The sequence below is a fragment of the Amia ocellicauda genome, chromosome 10 (assembly GCF_036373705.1).
Source record: "Amia ocellicauda isolate fAmiCal2 chromosome 10, fAmiCal2.hap1, whole genome shotgun sequence".
Lineage (NCBI taxonomy): Eukaryota > Metazoa > Chordata > Actinopteri > Amiiformes > Amiidae > Amia > Amia ocellicauda.
Window position 1 is genome coordinate 26362423 of NC_089859.1, and position 19504 is coordinate 26381926.

The 19504-nt window shown below is 36.9% G+C and overlaps 1 protein-coding gene across 7 annotated transcripts in view; it reads right to left on the bottom strand.

The window, feature by feature from the left end:
• The window catches only part of elmo1 (engulfment and cell motility 1 (ced-12 homolog, C. elegans)), a 115154-nt gene that overhangs the window by 9699 nt on the left and 85951 nt on the right, over positions 1 to 19504 (bottom strand). For all 7 annotated transcript variants that reach the window (XM_066715754.1, XM_066715752.1, XM_066715753.1 and 4 more), the window contains 2 exons: positions 2324 to 2487; positions 1158 to 1270 (listed from right to left, as the gene is read on the bottom strand). In XM_066715754.1, coding sequence (XP_066571851.1) covers positions 1158 to 1270; positions 2324 to 2487 — 277 coding nt within the window. The remainder of the gene's footprint in view (positions 1 to 1157; positions 1271 to 2323; positions 2488 to 19504) is intronic.

The following is a 19504-nucleotide window of genomic DNA, read 5'->3' on the forward strand; positions in this document are numbered from 1 at the left end:
AAGACTCTCTCAAGTGTCCCATTTTTAATTATAATGAAAGTAGTTTGGTCTCATCCTACTGCTATAAAACAGACCTCTATATAAGGGACAGCAGGCTTTATTATCTCTTACAATGAGAACATTTGTGAAAAACAAAGAACCATTACCATCATTTATGAGAGTGCTTTAAAACAACATTATTCATCCTAAGTGAGCAACGCAAGTGAATTCATTTTAATTCTCCTCATTAATTCATTGGTGTTGATGGCATGTATAAAAACAAATTGAGCTGGATTGAGTTCAGTTGCTTAGCAGACTTAATTTCATCATCTTGAAAGACAGCTCTGAAGAAAAGAGGCTCTTTCAAAGGGGGTTCACAGCAATATCTGGATAGACAGCAGCTACTGCATACCAGATATGTTTAAAGAGACAGGCTATGTATACTGCATTACACTTTGCAGTCTGTAGCAAGATGGGTTGGTTTTAAATAAAGCACAAAATATATTAACAAATTACAATCGTGGTGTACTTGCAGGGGAGCATTTTACTGCTATAGAGAGTCCTCTACTACCTTCAGTTGATAAATAACACTTCCTGTGGTCTGCTTTAATCTATACAAATGCTGCCCTAAACCTCTGGTACTACAATGCACAGGACTCAAAGCAGCTACTCAGTCAAATACATACAGGCACACTAGACACAGGGTAACAACAAACCGGGAGGGAATCTATCCAGGGCGCTTTGGTGTGAGTCATGGCAGCACATCAGAAAGAAATTATGCCAGAAATCTTGGACAGAAATCTTAATACCCAGACATTTAAGGCCTCAAATTGGAAACTCAGGATTTTGTTTGTCATTTGGACATGTGTGTGACCCTACTGGACAGCTGTCAGCATTGAAACAGCATGTTCTCCACAAGGTCTAACTCACTCCAAACTCCGGAACAGGATAGCCAATCAACTGGCAAAAACATGAGGAAGCCTTCCAAGCCAAAGCAGTTAGAACTTGTCTCAAAACTGAAAGGGCATTTGGGGTATATGTATTAAGTTAGCAACTAAAAAAAAAAAGGAAAAAACTCACCCTCTTCCTCAATATATCTACACCTGACCGAAAGAGAGAGAAAGAGTGCGTCTGTGCGAGTGCGTCTGTGTATACAGTGTGTGCCAAGGGGACCCTACCTTGTCGCCGCCGGCTGCTGATCTTCCTGAAGCACGTTCCTTCACAGAGCCGGTTCAGCCTCTGCTGTTTGATCAGCTCCATGATCTCAGGCTGGATCTTTTCCCTCAGCTCCCTGGGGAGCAGAAGGCGTTCAGAGATCGCTGTTCACAGCCCCGAGAGCCACGCACAACAGACAAGCTCTTCCCCAACCTAGTACATTAGGAAATGCTGTTTTTCTCTTAAGCAGTAGATGTAATAAAGGGAACTGACTACTGATTGTGTAAACAAAGGATACAAACTAAAACTCATCAGATGATACAGTCAACATGAACACATTGAAAGGACTGATTAACTGAATTACTTCATTAGCTTTTAAGCAGCGATTGTAAGCCTGAGCATTTCCACCTTTTTCACAATCACATCCTTAATTATTAAACTTAACATCTGCTTAGTGCTTCATCATTAATTATACCAATTAAAGCTACTTTAGGGGCTTCAAATTATCATTTAAAATGGTCAACTGAAAAAACAGGACATACTTTACTGGCTAATTTGTGTTCTTACAACAGGTTAAATGCCACAGTTGCAGCTCTTTGTAATTAGCAGCTTGTTAATGCTTTAATGGAGCTTACAATGCTGTTTTTTTTCCCCTTTCCCAAAAAACACTTTAAAAGAAATGTCAGCTATAACAGAGTATTTAAAACACATTTAAAAGAAATTTGATCATAATGGACATGAATCATTAGATTTTAAAATCATGCCTAGAGCAAATGTTTAGTATTTATAATAAAATAAATTAAATAACTTAAAGACCTTGTGTTCACATGCCAGTCATATGAATGAGTATGTTAATAGACTGGACCTTCGATCAGTTTCATGAACTAAAAATCCATGATCACCTGCCTTTCTTTTACTGGAAGTAGTAAAAAGAATATTGATGATTTTAGAAGCAAATCAGTTAAAATCTTTTTTCATAAATAGTTCATTTTAGATGGATGTTTTGCACGTGAAATACTACATTTCAAACTATGACAATTAACTGATATGTTTCTCATTACAAAATGTAGGCTCAGGCATTCATGTGAAATTTCATATAGTTGACTGATTTTACAACCGTAAAGGACCATCAAGTCTTTCTTGTCCTGTACACATGCAAGTAAGAAACCGAGGTGACGGCAGTGCTCACACAATCGGCCGAGACTGGAAGTCCTCCTGGTTCATCCTCTCAGACTGGCGGAGTTTCAGGATCTCGGTGTAACTCAGGTTCTGCAGTTTACTTTTAAACTGGTCCAGCGAATTAGGCTTTGTGTTCAACGCTCTCATGATCTGCTCCTTCACCACCTGCATAACCTACAAACAGGAAAAGATGGGTTTAGTTTTTAGTTCAATGCCTGAAAAAAAGACATTTAACTTTAAGAACTAATTTATAGATATTAAGAGAATCACAATACAACATTGATTTGCAAGACTTTTTTTTTTGCCACCACATTTCATGTACATGTCTTGAAAGAAACCAAATAAAATTCAGTTGGAATAAGAGAAAAAAAACAGACAATCCTTAAACTGAAATGATGGAGGGACCATAAAGACTCTTTCAGAGACCACCATTGTTGTTTTTCAATACCTTGCTTTCAATTATCTTTATTTGTAAAAGGCATCCAGTCTCGGTGCTATTTTAGCTGCTGGATCTTATGTACAGCGAGAACAAAAGGGACTCAAGGTGCTATAAGAAGTCTTGGGAGTCTGCTTCCTTTATCCATCAACATTACTTAATGTATTAAAGTTAATGGGGGGAAAATAGGTTTTCACAGCTCCATCAATAGCATGGAAACCTTGAATATATCAAACAAATACACATATCAATATCTGCAGTTGCAAATAGCTAAGGCATTTTTGCTTTTAAATCTATTTTAAACATGTTAATTTGCTTATAATGAAATGCATACATCAATGTACAGCTATATTCAAACATTTTGAAGAATGGAAAAACAGAAAAGCTGGGTTCTGCTGTCAAAGTATAAAAAAGAACAAATCAGTCTACGGTAAATAATTTAATTAATTTCACGCCAAACCAATTGTAAATGCAAGTCAATGTGTAAATAAAAATAAACAGTGTCACCTAGACCCACTCAGTATTGTAATATACCTTCCATAATTAGGGTGTCTATCTTTAGGTTAGCAATACAGCAATTTAGTCAATTAGTTATTTCCTCACACTTTATTTTGGCAGCACTACATGTCCACTAATTGTGCTGGAGTCTCATCAACATGCTCTCCTTCCCAGTTCCTCATTACTATGCCTCAAGTTTTCCCAGTGTATTATTATGGATGTTTCAGACTCAGGGGGTCTGACCTTTCTGAATTACTTTCATTTTGTCTATTTTGTGAAAAGAAAAGACAGAATGAAATGAGAAAATCTGATGTTTCTGCTATACAGGGAGGAAAGAGTGATGTGTGGAAATTCAATTAATTTTGAGTGGATGAAGAAGAGAGACGCATGCATAGAATAAAGCAGCATTCCTCCTGTGCTCTGTTCTGGTCATGGACAGAATACTTATTTGCTTCATGAAGAGAGAAGAAGGATCTGAATATGTGTCCAATAGTATCTCCATGTAACACCATACAGAGTCAAGCTACAGCACAGCACAGCAAGATATAGCTTAAGATTCACAAATACAAATATTTAAAGAATAAAAACAAAGACTTAGCAGCTTTACAATCTTCGGTCATACACCTGATTGGATTATATTTAAGGCACTGCCAAAACTCATGGGTAAATGAATGAGCAGATTACACAAGATTTGGACAGAAATCTCAATCTGACGATCAAGCCACAGCAATGTAACTGCCACACAAGCGGGGTCTAGCATGCAAAGTAGAACATCATAATTGTGTAGCAGTGCAACCATGATAGCTTGGAGAAAATAGATTTTAATCATGGTTGTTTGCGGTCATCAGTAGGCTGTGGATCCAGTCTGATATAAATATGCACTTACGTTTTATCACATCGTCAAACAGAACATTATGAATTAAGTGAAGGGCTACTAGAGAGAGTGAAGGCACATTAATCAAACCGTATTATAAGTGTGTAATAAGAACAGGGGGTAAGTCAAGTTGATTAGCAACACTTTTTCAATGGGATAACTGCTATGAGAATCTGTAGTGATAGGTCTGTGGAAGTTTTCATTAAGGCCTTTTAAATTTTCATAAGATTAAAACTCTTAAAACTCAATTAGACTACATTTAATTTAAACTGACCTAAAGGTCAATGTCACTGCTTAATCAAGTTTAGATCTTGCCTGTTTTAAGTCAATATAAAAAAAAAATAAATAAATCACAAAATCACAGCACTTAATAGCATTTGTTTGAAAATGCAGACTTGATGTTCACTGACACCACAGTGGACACAAATCATTGCATTCTCAACTAAGGTCAATCAATTCCAATGTGGGAAGCTGTGATACAGGTAAATGTATACTCCACCCAAACAAGCTAAATTACAGTCATCAATTAATGGTTTCTTGTGAGCAACCTTGATGGTAGAGGAACAGAGGACAAACTCGGAAAGCTTTTTTTCTGTATAGAAACTCGGAGCAATTCCTTCAATTTTTAGTATTTAAGCTCCACTGTGATTAAGACTTTAAGCTGCCATCTTCTCCAGTTCTAATCTTCATCAAAGTGCGCTTCCCAGAGCAACAAAATAAGGATGCCTAGTGCACATCAACTTTGTAATATCACTCACCGAAACTCTCTCTATGCATAAGGGGAGGAGGTGCGGCGTGCCTGTGCCGAGGAAATTAAATGTAGCATGGTTTAAATAGGTATTTTTACAAGTAGTGGAAAATAAGAATTGCCTGCAATCCCAGATTGCTAATGTTCATGTGACAAGAATACCAGACTTTAAACTCAAACTCTTAATCAGGACTAACGGAAATAACAAATGCAATGTTGGAAATTTAAAGTTGATATTTTCTGTAGTTTCAAATAAACAAACACTGGGTCCTGTCCAACGTGAACCATCACACCATCTGGCTTCTATTTCATCGTAAGATAGAGCAGGAGCAAAGCTATTAAAACATTCATGTCCAATAGCAGGTGCATTTCAACATAAGAAGGATTAGTAATCCTGAGTATTTTAGACATCTCATATTCATTATTTTTTGCTTGGAGTCCTACAGTACATGGCTGAAATCAAGTCAACTATGTGTCATACGTGGCTAGAAGAAGGATGCTATTTCACATGTTCTGTATTTATTTTTACACATGTAAATGAACTGCCCCATAGCGTTTTATCCAGCCTTTTTGACAACCCAATAAATACCCCTAAAGGATGTTTTTCATTTGCATCTTCTCTCTGTCAATGGTAATTAGTATTGAAGTATCATTCGGATTATCTAAATCTGGTCAATAAAATGCATGGATTATAATTTTGTGCAAAATTAATAATTCATATTTAAAATAATTTAACCCTCTTACAGGTTTAAAAGGGCTCACTGTGAGTCTCTATGTCTGTTTGGAGAAGAGGGTTTCCCTGTCTAGACCAAATAATTAATTCTTCGTGGACTTCTGCAAAAGCCACAGGGCAATAACCTCACAATTGCACTGGGGAAATTCCATCTCTGCAAAAGCCTATCAAGCAAAACGTTCATGAAAAATACACTCCATTTTTGTACATACAGCTCTATGGGTAATTGAGCATGGATGACAATTATTTATTTAATAAAGGGGATTGTTACCTTTTGGTTTACACAGGGAAGCAGTGAATGATGGTCAGTCAGTCTGACGGTCTTTACCACATTTATTCACAATATATTTTGAGTTGATGCCAAACCCATAACAAAAACAATATCAGAGCAATACATTATAGAATTAATTTCTAATGAAATGTTTAAAATGAGCAAACAAATATGTCATTACATATGATTACATACACACTCAAGCCAGGTGGAGATCAAAGGATAATAATATTACTATTTTGACATATTACAGATGTAGGCTAACTGGTTCACCGAAAGAGAAAGAAGCCATCCAGTATGAGGAATACAGAAGCTGCTTAACTAAGAAAAGAGGAATTACACATTGTCTGAGGAAAAACATTACTGAGCTGAAAAATCTGGATTTACTGAAGGATTATACATAAAACCGGGAGTTACAGCTCAACAATAAGCAGAGAATTAAGTACTAGACATTATACTGCACTGAATAAAACTGATGTGAACCATAAGACCTTCTTAAACTGGAAATCAGTAACAAATGCTCTGATCATACAAAGATGTACTATAAAGTAGATCCCGACCAAGAACAAATCGGCCAAATAAATCACACAGAAGGGGAAGACGAGATTATTAACAGCCCTTCTTAACATGCAAACAATCTTAAAATGTGTGCAGGAACAAAAGATCCTTGGTGACAGAATTCTCTGGGTTTATTTTTCCGCTCAGTGACCCTCTCCCATGGAGACCACTGGGCAACAGCTGTGACAGACACTGGACACCGGACCTTCTGCTGCACTCACACGTTTTCAGATTGCAAGGGGAAATTAATGTTTTACGGTCAAGAAACAAGCCTGAATCCTCTTAATCCACAATGTATTAGCTGGATTTAGTATGCACACTGATATTTTCATTCTTTATTATGTACCTTATTATATAAGTCAAATGTTAAACAAAACCGAAATGGATGGATGCTCTAATGGTTGAAGAGGGATTAGCAATTGAATCACCCTTCAACCTCACTAAACCCGTTGTTCTGAGGAAAACAGTAATTTTAGACAGTAGTTTGAATATGTATAAACCTCAGGACTTTCATTATCGAAAAATAATAACAATTATTATTATTATTATTATTATTATTAATAAACCATCTTTGGAAGAATTTATATTGCAAAAGTCAAAACATCTTGATTAACTAAACTCAGATGATTGATAACAGAGAACGCTGCAGATATATAGGTCATTACTTTTAGGTAATAGTTTTATAGGGAGTGATTGCCACTTTTTTTTTTTTAACACAATCACTCCCAATGATTGTACATGTGTTTACTGTACATCTCGCAAGCAAAACTTGAAAAGTCAGTCCAGCCTTACATGGGATGGAAAAACAAACATGGAAACTGATACCTAAGTAATTATAGTTTATTTTCTATTTTAGTTTCTTACTTCTCATTTTATCTATAGCTACAAAAAACACCAAAATATTAAGTGATGCAGACAGAACCCTGTCTGTGCTTTTGTATAGAGAGAATGAACAGCAACAATAACCCATTAGCTGATCCTGTTGTTGGCCAGCCTCCTGGCAGAGACAACTCCACCACCAGTTCAAACAAGATTAGTGGAGTTATTCCTTCACATTGACTGTGCAGCAGATACAGTTGTGAGCTCAAAGCACAACAGATTGCCAGTACTAGCCATTCACCTGTTGAGTGTGACTGGTCACTGTGGTAAACACAGCCCATATAAATTGACTCCTGTACCAACACTGTCATAAAAGAGCAACTGCTTTAGAGAGACACTAGCAGAATCTGTATGTAAACAAGTGTTGCCATGGAGACTTTTTTGTCCCATGGCCATATGTTATTCGTTATCACTCAAATATTATTATTGGCCATTACAATTCATAGCTCCTTAGCAGCCGCTTTCAGACCAAACAGACTTTAGAAAATCAGTTATGTGGACAGTCAGTGGGACGGAGTTTTTCTCAGTAATTCAATGTAAAATGTCTAAATGCCATTTCCTTTATTTATTTAAGTCAAATATGCAATTTGTCGTGAACATAATTTAATGTCTATTTTCTTCTACAGTTTTTGCTGCTTTTGCCAATTAAAAGACTGCGTGGTGTGTTGTATGATTGTAAGTCTGCATGGCACCAACCGATTGCTGTTTGCTGTATCATCAGCGTGATGCAAAATTAATCAACCTCAGCCTCATGCCGCACTGTGAGCTCCATGCAGACTGAGCTCCTGGAAAAATACGTAAGATAAATCCATATTAGCCTGATCCTGTAGTACTCACTATGTATCCTTGCTAAAAAGTGGAAGTGCAAATCAAAGGGAAATTCAGAACCACATCCAATCAAAGGACTCAAAGTGATGAAAGATGAAGGATCGGTTGGACAGGATTCAGTCAGAGCTCTTCAATACTTTGATCAGGGATGGCCTACTGTAGTATTATAATAGATGTGGGGACTTGAAGGAGCAGTGCATATCAGCGTGACTTACAGGAGCTGAGGAGATTCATGCTCAAGTGGCTCAGGCAAACATTCGGTTCTGCAATGCTGCCTTCCCTCTCAATGCACATGAATATGAATTCATCAAACCCTCCCTGAGGCCTCTCGCAACGCTCCGCTGCAAAACCGTCTAAAGACAAAAGCTTTTTCTTCTCATCATCCCTTGAAAATAACATGCTGCTAAGAGACCATCAGCTCAAAGAGCTTTGCTGCAATGGAGAGCCTCCATTCCACTTCCCCCATTTGCAGAGGAAAGTGAAAAGCACAAGACAGAAATGTACATGTTCCCTAAATAAGGCAGATGCGGCACAAAAGTACTTTAGAAATCTTACACGGAAGAAGCCTGAAAGCTATGAGGCAAAGATGGTGTGACTGTGTGAAAGACAGCTGTGAGAAGGCAGAATGAGGTACTCCTCCATGATTAGTTCCAGAAAACCGGTCAAAAGTCATTGCTACTGCAGTCAAGGTGCAGCATTTCTTTCATTACAAATATATCTATAAATAAAAAGGATTGATATTCTGCATATATTAAATACAAGCAACATGGTCCATATAAGAGTCTCTCTTTAAAAACAACAAACTAAACCACTTTAACATTAAAGTGCCACTACACTATATTTTGTAATGTAGTTTATATAAAAATAAACAAGCGCATGCATCTATGTGACCCACTAAAGCTAAATGAGTCAGGAGTCGAGAACCCTTGAGTGGTTACAAACATCAAAATTCAATTGAATTCTAGTCTTGACTCATTTAGCCTGATAACACCCCACCAATATACAGCACACCTTAAAAATCAAATGCTACCATGACAACCCATGATTGTGCATCTCTGACAGTTAATGTACTTTGATTGTGGTACATCTACCTTGTGCACTTATTTAATATATTTATACATGCTGTGTGCATGTTCTGCTACATGAGAAGGTAATGGGGAAATATTATAGTCTTCTTTATCACTGCACTGTTATGTCTATCGTATTGTGGCCTTTGCATTTAATTTTATCCAAGCCACTGCATTCACAAGTGCGGCACTTTGTAGAGCACAAGCACATTTATCAATGTATGCACACTGGATTATGATTTCACTGCTGCTGTACACGCAATCTCTACCATACACTGTCATGCACACAGTTCAACAGCCTTTATAATCCCATTTCATAATTGCCCCAAATAAGTTTCCGATATTTGATTATGATCAGTTTTTTGTTTTCCATTACAACTTACATATAATTTTTTTTAATTGTTTTGTTTTTCCAGACATACCTTCAGAACAACAAACAGGTTATTATTAACATGTAAAACCCATCAATAACATACAAAATGTCTAGTCTGTCATATATACATACATACATCTAACAACCTGGATATTTCAGTATTGTGCTATTACTGTGAGTGCAAGTTCCCTGGAATCATCAAGGATGACAGTCAGGCACATTCAAGTCTTGTATGCAGCACAACATTTGCTCTTCCAGTATCCAACACAAACATTTCATAACACGGTGGCTTCAATTATATTCATCCCAAAACACGGCAAATGTGTGGAAACATAATAGTCCACAGCCTTACTAGACAGCATGAGTCCATGAGCTCTCAAAAGTTGTTGGAAGACAACAGAAGCATGCTTTCTTCCCTGGGGGAGTGGGATTTAACACTCTGATCTATCACAAAAAGCAAGAGAGAAATTGCACACTTTAAAACTGCGGATTAGCACCACAAATGGGTTAGCTTTAGAGCTAGCTTTCAACTAAAAGGCAAAGAACAGCTCTCCACGATCCTGCATGCACGGAATTACAGTGAAACGGAAGCTTCAACCAACAACTCATTTCATTGGCTTGTATTTGATCAAACATGACCAACGTATGAGCTACTGTAAATTCGATACTGGATTGCTGTTATAGGAGAACATAAAAGGGTACAACGTTTTCCTAAAATGAGTCCCTTCAGTCCCGGTTGGCTCTATTCTGAATGGTAAGCGATCACTCGAACAGAAGGCCATTTGTATTAATCTGAACAGTTTAGCCACTTACACATCTACAAGGTAACATTAAAGATCTTGCACTAATCAAAATGGATAAATAACCATTCTGAAAATAATTACCTCTGCTGAATATTTGCACAGCCTGACAGGCACAAACAAATATGCTTAATTATAGCTGTGGAAAATTAACCACACTCGGTGACGGGTGATAGATGAGCCTGCGAAGAGTCTGCAGCAGGACGTAGACTTGAATACTGATGAACTTTTCCGGGGATAATCGTCAGTTTTAGTCTATTAACCAGAACCCTTCTCCCAGGGCAAAGAGATATAGACACACCAGCAGTTCTAAACAACTGGGGAGATAGAATTCATAACTGTGGAAACTGTAATGATATTTCTTATTCTGGCATTATACACAATTAGTTTATTTTGTTTGTCTCTTAGTTTTTGTTAATAATGAGGATGATGGGACAGAAAAACTCCACGTTCGCACTGACTAGCATGGGTTATAATTTAGCCTACGTAGGCTGCGAAATACTGACAAATCATTAAGCAGTCATCTGGAACAATCCAGGTTGTTTCTCAGTCTTTTGCTGTATTTATTAACCAAAAACATCATTGCTTTTTTTTAAAAAAAATAGGCAGCAATATCTTTTCTTAATTTAAATGGTGAAGGAACTCATCATTACAGCTGTACAGCAGGGGACCAACATCAATATCCTATCTGACACCAGTGTTGCACAGCTCTCCTAAACAGATGTCACTGTCATCACATGCACCCAGTCGATACAGCAACGTGTTCAAAACATCTGAAACGGAAACAGCAGTAACCTTTATTGGATTCTTTTATTTTTTTTAACCTTAGTTTTCCTGTTTCTATTCTTTTTAACAAGACCTGATGATGCACGGCACCTGACTTTTCCTGTGTGTTCGTGTTAGAGCAAGCTCACAGGCAAGATTTCTTTCATTAAATATATTTTACATGGCGGACAACTCTACTAAAATTGCTCCATAACAAAATCAGTATAACTGAATCTTTGTCTTTCTGGCAGCATTTATTTCCCTCCAGAGTTCTGATCCACCTTGCTTAATGTTTCTGTCAGTATAAACAGTACATTTGTTATAATTTGTCTGTTGAGCAACACATTCAGAAAATGAGGTCCCGTGTATGAAAGGGTTTATTCAGAGACTGTTCCGTATGTCACATTTCCCAATAGTAACAGAATCGGAATAAAGAACTCAGCAGTTACTCAGCCCACATAACAATTCAAAATCAACTGAAGTAAAACTTGCCTTCCCTCCCCCAAAAAAGGTCAATGGAAACTGATCTATTGGATTATCATTGTACCACAATATATCAACCACCCAAAGAAAATACATCTGATTGCATTCTTGTCCGTCTGCGTAACACCCAACGAGGCCCGATTCACAAACTACCCAGCCTCTATTGCCTCTTTCATGACATTTAAGAGAAATTGTTTTGCAGCAAAATAATTGACAGACTTTACAAAAGCTGAAATTCTCTTGCATTTTAATTTAAATTCAAAGTATGACTCCTGGTACCCTATAAGCTTACATTATTGGTATGCATTTTATTTTTACGTGAAGACATTTCTGTTTGAGCTGACCACAACCTATTGAACCTTTTCTATTTAAAATATTAGTATTCAAATGCAAGCGAGTCCTTCAGCTCCCAGGGCGAGAGGATGCATCTGCTTGCAAGAGGATACTTCTGAACATTTAGAGTAGGTGAAGTGATGGCAAGTGGTCTGCCAGAGGCTTTATTCACACTGCATTAATAACTCGTCTGCATTTTAATTCTGGCTTTGCTATTAAGGTTCATGCGATTTTAAAAGGGAAATCTTGGGGAGTGTTTCTCTCTCCACAAAGTATTTAAAAAAAAAATCTCATTTGCCCCAATAAAGGTCCAATTTGCATTTCCCCATAAGAAGATATTTATGTTCAACTGTAATTAAGTAAACACTAGACTAGTGTACCCCCCTTCACCCACACCCACGCCTAATTTCAAATCAAATCTGGTCATGGAAGTGATGCAGCAAGGCCTTCAACTTGAAAGCATAAATGCAGTTCAAACGAGTAACACTGCTTCAGGAATATTTATTATCAATTATCCCAAAAGTCTTTTTCCTAAATCTAAAATCATTATGCAGACGTATAATCACTACCCTGCCCAGTCACAGTGTATGGCCAAATCCTTTCTTAAGGCTTAAGACCAGATTGTCTGAAACCATAACAGGGATATAAATACTTGTTCTTTTGTGCATAATACATTTGAGTAACTTAAGAGCTGTTGATCACATTCAATGTGAACACAGCAATGAAATGATACACAGCTGTGTTGGTATGAGAGAACTGAGTGGAGTTGAGTACCAGAATCAACATAGCACATACAAACCGAGGCTGAGATGAGTGGATCAGCCCTGGCTTTAACAGACTCCTCATATCAAACATTCTTACTTTATACACGACAAACTGCTAAAAACATGATGTATACAAATGAACTGAAATACAGATCAACCCACAGCTGTAACAACTGTTAGTCCCTGGATTACTGCCGTTCGGTCTCTGCAAAAGTCTCCCTTCATTGTTGTATTCTCCATAAAAGACTCTTCTGTCTCGCCATTTAAAATTGCTTGACCCATTATTATATGAAATTGCCTTTCAATATCTTTAAGTCTTTGAACTTCAAACCACTTCTGAATGTATCAAATGGAAATCAGCCAGTGCCCTTCTCTCTATTTATACATTTCAGACATTTACATTTTATACATTGCTATAATTACCTCTCCCTTTCTGCTAAAAATAAAAAAAAGAGAAGACAACAGGCAATGGTGATAGTCTGCCGAAGAGATTTACAAAGCATAAAACCAAACCAAACTACAGACGGGGCAGGTCCAATACATAACAGACAAGGTTATCAGTGACGAGGCAATATGGACCTCGTTATTCCAAAGGATGCTGAAGAGTCAACTGGAATGGTAACCAGTCAGCGCAATATAATGTGCTGTGAATATGTCATTACTGAATTATGTTCTTGTATTAAAAACACAATAAACAAATAGGTCAGGTTCAACCACACTGCTGTTTGTATTATGTTGAGGTTCTTTGAAGCTCGCTTACACCAGCGCACTACTAAATCACCAACAAATCTGAAGCTCTAAGACGGAACATTTATATTTCTAGAGACTGATACGAATTCACAGCATTAGAAACGCAGACATTCAAGTCATAAAACACAAACCATCACACTGGACTACTGATCACAGTCCGTTATCTGTATTATCGAAGTGCATTTCTTCAGTGCTGCAGACGGGGTATTATGGAGGGTGCATAAGATATGTGTGTCGAGCTCCATGATGCATCATTTTGCTCAGATGAGTTTGTGCATGCATACACGACATGCATGATGACAAGGCTCAAACAGCGCCAAGTGGCGTGAAGCACTGACCCAATTTCTCAAAAGCAGGTGGCATGACAAAAGCTGCTTTGCCTAGTCCTTCTATGACTCACAATCAGTGAATGTAGTGCACTTCTGGTGATGAAGATTCACATTGTGTTGTAACAAGGTGCTAACTGCCAGTGTTTCAAAGATAGGCAGAAAATCAGGCAAGCAATATGACTTCTAATATAGAGGATCTTTATTATTAGGACATAAGACTATTAGGGGCAATATTTAGTCCAGTGTTCTAGCTAGGTTGTTAGTAGATACTCTTTCCAATTGTACGAATACATCACATGGTATAGTTTGTATTCTTAAATCAGTAGTTTGACAGCAATCTTAAACTACTCTTAAAAATATGCTCTTTATTTTTGAACCAAGAAAAGTACAAGTACAGAAAGGTAAGAGATAATGCATTAAGAAAAGGGGAATTTATTATTGTTCTTGTTATTTTTATTACTGCTGCTTTTTAAAGGTTATGCCTGAAAAGGATTTAATGGATTAAATTGCTGTTTTGATGAGCCTTATTATTTTTCTGACCAGGAATCTAATTGAAAATTATTTATCTGCTTAAAGATTGTATTCCTTTTCTTCTCCCATCTTAATCCCAGGTAACAGTGTTTGTCTTCTCCACACCCCACCGCCTAGTTGCCTTCCTCGGTTGGCAAGCATTGTGTTGAATTAATCAGTGACTGTTAAATATTACCTCCATGTTTTCCCCCCTCTATCTGAAACCTAAATGTCTAGTTATTTATAGAAGCTTGTTTGTACTAGGCAAATATTTACCTAACAAAGCTGTCAAGAAATTGCAACTGATGTACAGTTTTAAAAGCGCATACATCTCCACGCACTGCTGCCATCACTGTTTCTAAGGTCAACAGTGCCATTCACAAAGCACCAGAAAACGTCACAGACAGCACATAATGGATTAGTAGGGAGACTTAAAAATACATCTGAACTTTACTGAATGCAGTCATTCCTCAATATAAAAGGCCTGTTATTTAGCATCCGTCTATCCAAGAATCTATCCATTCTCCCGTTTTAAACTGTACACTCCTGGAAATACCTACCTTATTTTGGAGACCTATTGTACAGAAAATAAAATGCAGTGGAACAAACCAATCTGCCCAAGAAGCAAGAAGTTTGGAATGCAGTACAATGCGTCTATGCATGAAATCAGATCACAGTCTTGAATGCACTAGCTTAGACTATTTCATGAATGAACACAAACACACAGATATACTCTTTTGTATTATGTATTTTCATTTGAAAAAAATTACAACTGTAAATGTTGTTGATGTAATATAAAAATGAAAGAACCCTTTCTTTCAGAAAGAATTTTCCTGATGTGACATTTTAAGTGTTTCTATATCCCTTACAGTTGTCTGTTGAAATATTTGTTTTCTTCAGTCTCATTTAAAAAAGCCTACTACACAAGAACATGAAATGAATTACTATCAAGTCATCACAATAGATAAATAAGTTCACCTGACACAAATTCAGGACAAATTCAACCTGCTGTTAAAGTTCAGTTTTTTCCTTAGGATTCTCTACAAAAGCAACAAGGACATTTTCGTCTAAGAGTATCCAAATAAAAAGAGTTCTAAATTACTTTGTAGCTACCTCCTCATAAAACATTAAAAAGATCTTTCCTTCTCAGTTTCTTTATTTACAAAACTTGTGCCAGGTTTGTAATATTCTTGCACAGTGTGAGGATGTATGATTATATTCCTGATGGAATTCAGGGGTTATTTGAAAATGGCGTGCACGGCTCTGTTATGGTTTGTGGAGGGAATTCCCTAAGGCTAGAACATGTTTTCCACAAAATTAAATTAAATTTGGGTTATTATTTTTGGCACATACAAGCACAGGCAAAGATCTCACGTAAACAAAAACAAATACCCTATATTTTTGTGTACATGATTCCAGCATACTCCTGTTAGGCTAAATCACAAACTCCATGACAATGTTATTTCATCATGGCCTAAAATATATATTTTTAAAATAGTCAGCAAGCCATCATACACTTTAATGTGCATCAATAAAATCAGTCTTGAAATTCATATTAGAATTACACTATTAGGAGTAAGCTAATGTGACAGCTTTAACATAAAAATAATTACTATCAGAGAATATAATTTTTTAGGTCAGTCTATCGATCAACTGCGAATGTCTATAGACATTTTCTAAGGGTATTGAAAAGCTAATGGCATGAATCCCAGTGCCCCACAGTTCAGACTGAGGTAAGGCATGCTCATACAGACCATTAAACCAGGAATATGGCTTTTTACTGTAGAGAATTATGCACTGCAAAACCCATACAGGAGACTGGGTGACATTCGTGTTATCTCATTTAGTGGGAAAACAACAAATGAACTTTGTGAAGGAAAAAAATGAATGCAGAGAAAGGGCTATAAATAGCCTGCTTCAGTTCACTGAGCCAGCGGGCGAGTGCTCTGAATTGGCAATGTTTTGTCCCTGGCTGAATCACACTCAAAGCTTCTGTGCACAGAGAAACTAAACGTGAACACCTAGCAAACGCACTATTCCTTGATAGGACTGTAAAGATTGTGCTTTTAAAAAATATTAATAAAATTCATCAATCTGTAACAGATGCTTTAAACAGACTGCACTGCTGCATTTTCATCCAGTGAACCACACTGCTCAAATAAATTGATATTTTACATGAATATAGATTAAATACATTCCAAATGTATCAAGGAGGAGGAGTAACGTCTATACCGAACACACATTGCAAAGGTGATGTTCGTTTCCCCACGGCCACAGACATCCAGATTGCAACCACTCACAATGACATGTAACCATGTGTGCTGGGAATTGTGAGTACAATCCTGAATGACAGTCATTGTTCAGCTTTACTGAAACACAGACAGACAACAGTGCCAAAATACATATCCATAACATAGCAAACAAAGCAGACACTTGATTCATAATGACTGTTTGAAACACGATGTCATGGCAAGTGATTAAGGAAAGTCTAAAAACACCTAGAAAAACCTTGCTGCATTCAAGCAAAGAATGTCACAATACACAGAATACTTCTGTTTAATCATCATTATGATGTTATCTTTTAAGGATTTACCTTGTTTTATTCATTTATAGAAATGCATAAAATGTGTGAATGCATGCACATGGTTTAAAATGAGAATCTACAAAAGGAACTACATCAAAATACACCTACAGGTGCAGCTCTACAAGAAATGAGAAAACATTCCACACTTCAATTTTCAAATTGTAACTTTAATATCTGAGCATAAACTTTATTCAAGTTCATGCTTTTTTTTCATTCCTTTGAAATTTCCTTCCTTTGAAACGGCACCTTTTACATCAAGGTTAGAAAAATAAATCATACACACATAGCTTTTGTTATTTCTATTGGTCATTTATTTACATCACATTAGAACATGGCCGCAAATAAAACCCCACTTAAAACAAAGAAAATAACATAAGGATACTGCAAACATTTTCTAAAGGGAGTCTTTGTAAAGACATTTAATCTACTCACATGATTGCTTCAGGTCCATGGCGTTTTCCCCAATAGTCACATATTTATGGAATTCGGTATGAGACAATAAAAGATGGCAATGTCTGAGGGCAATGTCTGAGTAGACGAGTGGCAGATGGTCCCGGGCAGAGCTCTTTAATGAAAATGGAATTCAATTTAGCCATGTGCAGCAGGACCAGGCATCCCTTCGCTGGAATATGATTTGAGTCCAAAGAATAAGCGTGCAGCTTTGCTTATGTTTATATGAGTGTTTAAGTCTTACTGTTTTACGATTGGATAGATGCCTTGACGGTGTCAGCCAATGGCGTTCACCCCGAGTCACATGGGGTATTAGTGATGGAGAGCAAGTGGGGGAAGGGGGGGCAGTCTGTTTAAACAGAGCAGCTTCTTCACTGTCATTCCACTCCGTTGTACAGAGGTGGTATTTTGTAGTAAGAACTATAGCAGTCCTCATCAGTGCATCTCTTGCAGGGAAAGGCAGGACAGCCAGGGAGGAAAGAGCACAAACACATCCACATCTCCATCTTGTCAGGAGAAAGCATAGGTTCCGTAATTAGGATGCGGTCGCCATGGAAACCAGCTAAATGTTGCCAGTCAGATTTGCCTAGGAACATCTGCTGGCGACTGTGCAGTAGACTCACTTTACCTCCATCTCGGCCGCTCTCTAGTGCTCATTTTACGCTCCACAAATAGTAGTAATAACCTTTATTATTTACGCAACATGACAGGGGATCCTGAAGGCATGCAGGAAGACTGCTTAGTCAACTGGAAGTGGACAGAGACTGGGAAGCGCATTAATGTTTCAGGATTGCACCATGTGAATGTACGCAATCTTCCGAGAGCATTTTTGGCAGTGCTGCACTGTAAATGTACAGAACAAAAACATAATAAATAAATAAATCTAAAAACCACAAAAAAAAAAAAAAAAAAAAACCTCACCATGGCAGAAAAATTGGAGGACTGTGATTCTTTATGATTTTAAATGTAATTTACATAGAGCTCATTTCAAATCTTTAGAAATGCAAGTAGAATAATTCGTTGCACCATGAATTCTTAAAATTTGGATGAAAGCTGATAATGCGCAATTTGAACTTAACATAACATTTCAGTAAAACTACCAAATACAATCTGGTTTACATTTTAGCAGTTTAGAATATGAGCTATTTTACTACTAGGTAATCAAATGTTAATGTTCATAAAGCAATAAGGTCCTTGTTGAAGTATTTATTTAAACTGTTACATCAATAAAGGATTAGCTCGGAGGTACAGCCTTGTTTGCACAAACTTCCTAATGGGCAAACAAATCATGTCATTGTGGAGGCTTTCACAGCAGTAACACTTTGTGCCTGCTTTTATATGGGCTAACAGTCCATAGTTTTTCTTACAAGTCACCAACCAATATTGCTTTCATGCAATCAGTGTTTTATAGTTATTTAAATTGTTAACAGGTTTAAATGAAAGACAGAATTTGGAATTTAAAACATAGAACTAATGAGGAAGTTAAGTATTTTGCCAAGCACAAAGATTGTGAATTAATTAGAGCAGGATTGACAAAATAGTGTCAGTCAAAGTGTCAAAATAGTGTCAAACCCAATACACGTCTGTCGTACCTAATTCCCTCCTAATATTCATTGAGATCTATTAATCTTCCAACCTATCCCTAGCTGTTCTTATGGATTCATTGCGGTCTACTATTCTGACAAAAAAGCTGTTGTGTTCCTCCCTTCTTTGGTGTGAAAGGGCTGGTTTAGCACTAAGGCCTAAGACCAGATCAAACCTTCTAGCTGCATACGTATATCACATGACAAACATGTACCCTGTTTTGATTATACATTAAATACTTATAGTATATAAGTGTATAAGTTTGTCACTCATAGTAACTCATAGGGAAAGTCAAAGTATTGCTTTGGTCCAGGTCTGTGTCAAGGTTTTATACTTATAAGGACTTTTAAATTAATATATAAATAAATAAAACCTAAGTCATTCCCCTATGTTAAATTATTCTAAAATCTTTTTCCAGGTCAGTACTTTTTCCAAAGAAGACAAGCAAATAATTTTTATTTCACAACCTCCATTTGAAATATTGAAAAAGGATCTCATACTTTTAACCATACAGATCTCATTATCTGTGGCATATAAATGGACAGCGTGGAATTTAATTGATTTAAATTTGCTT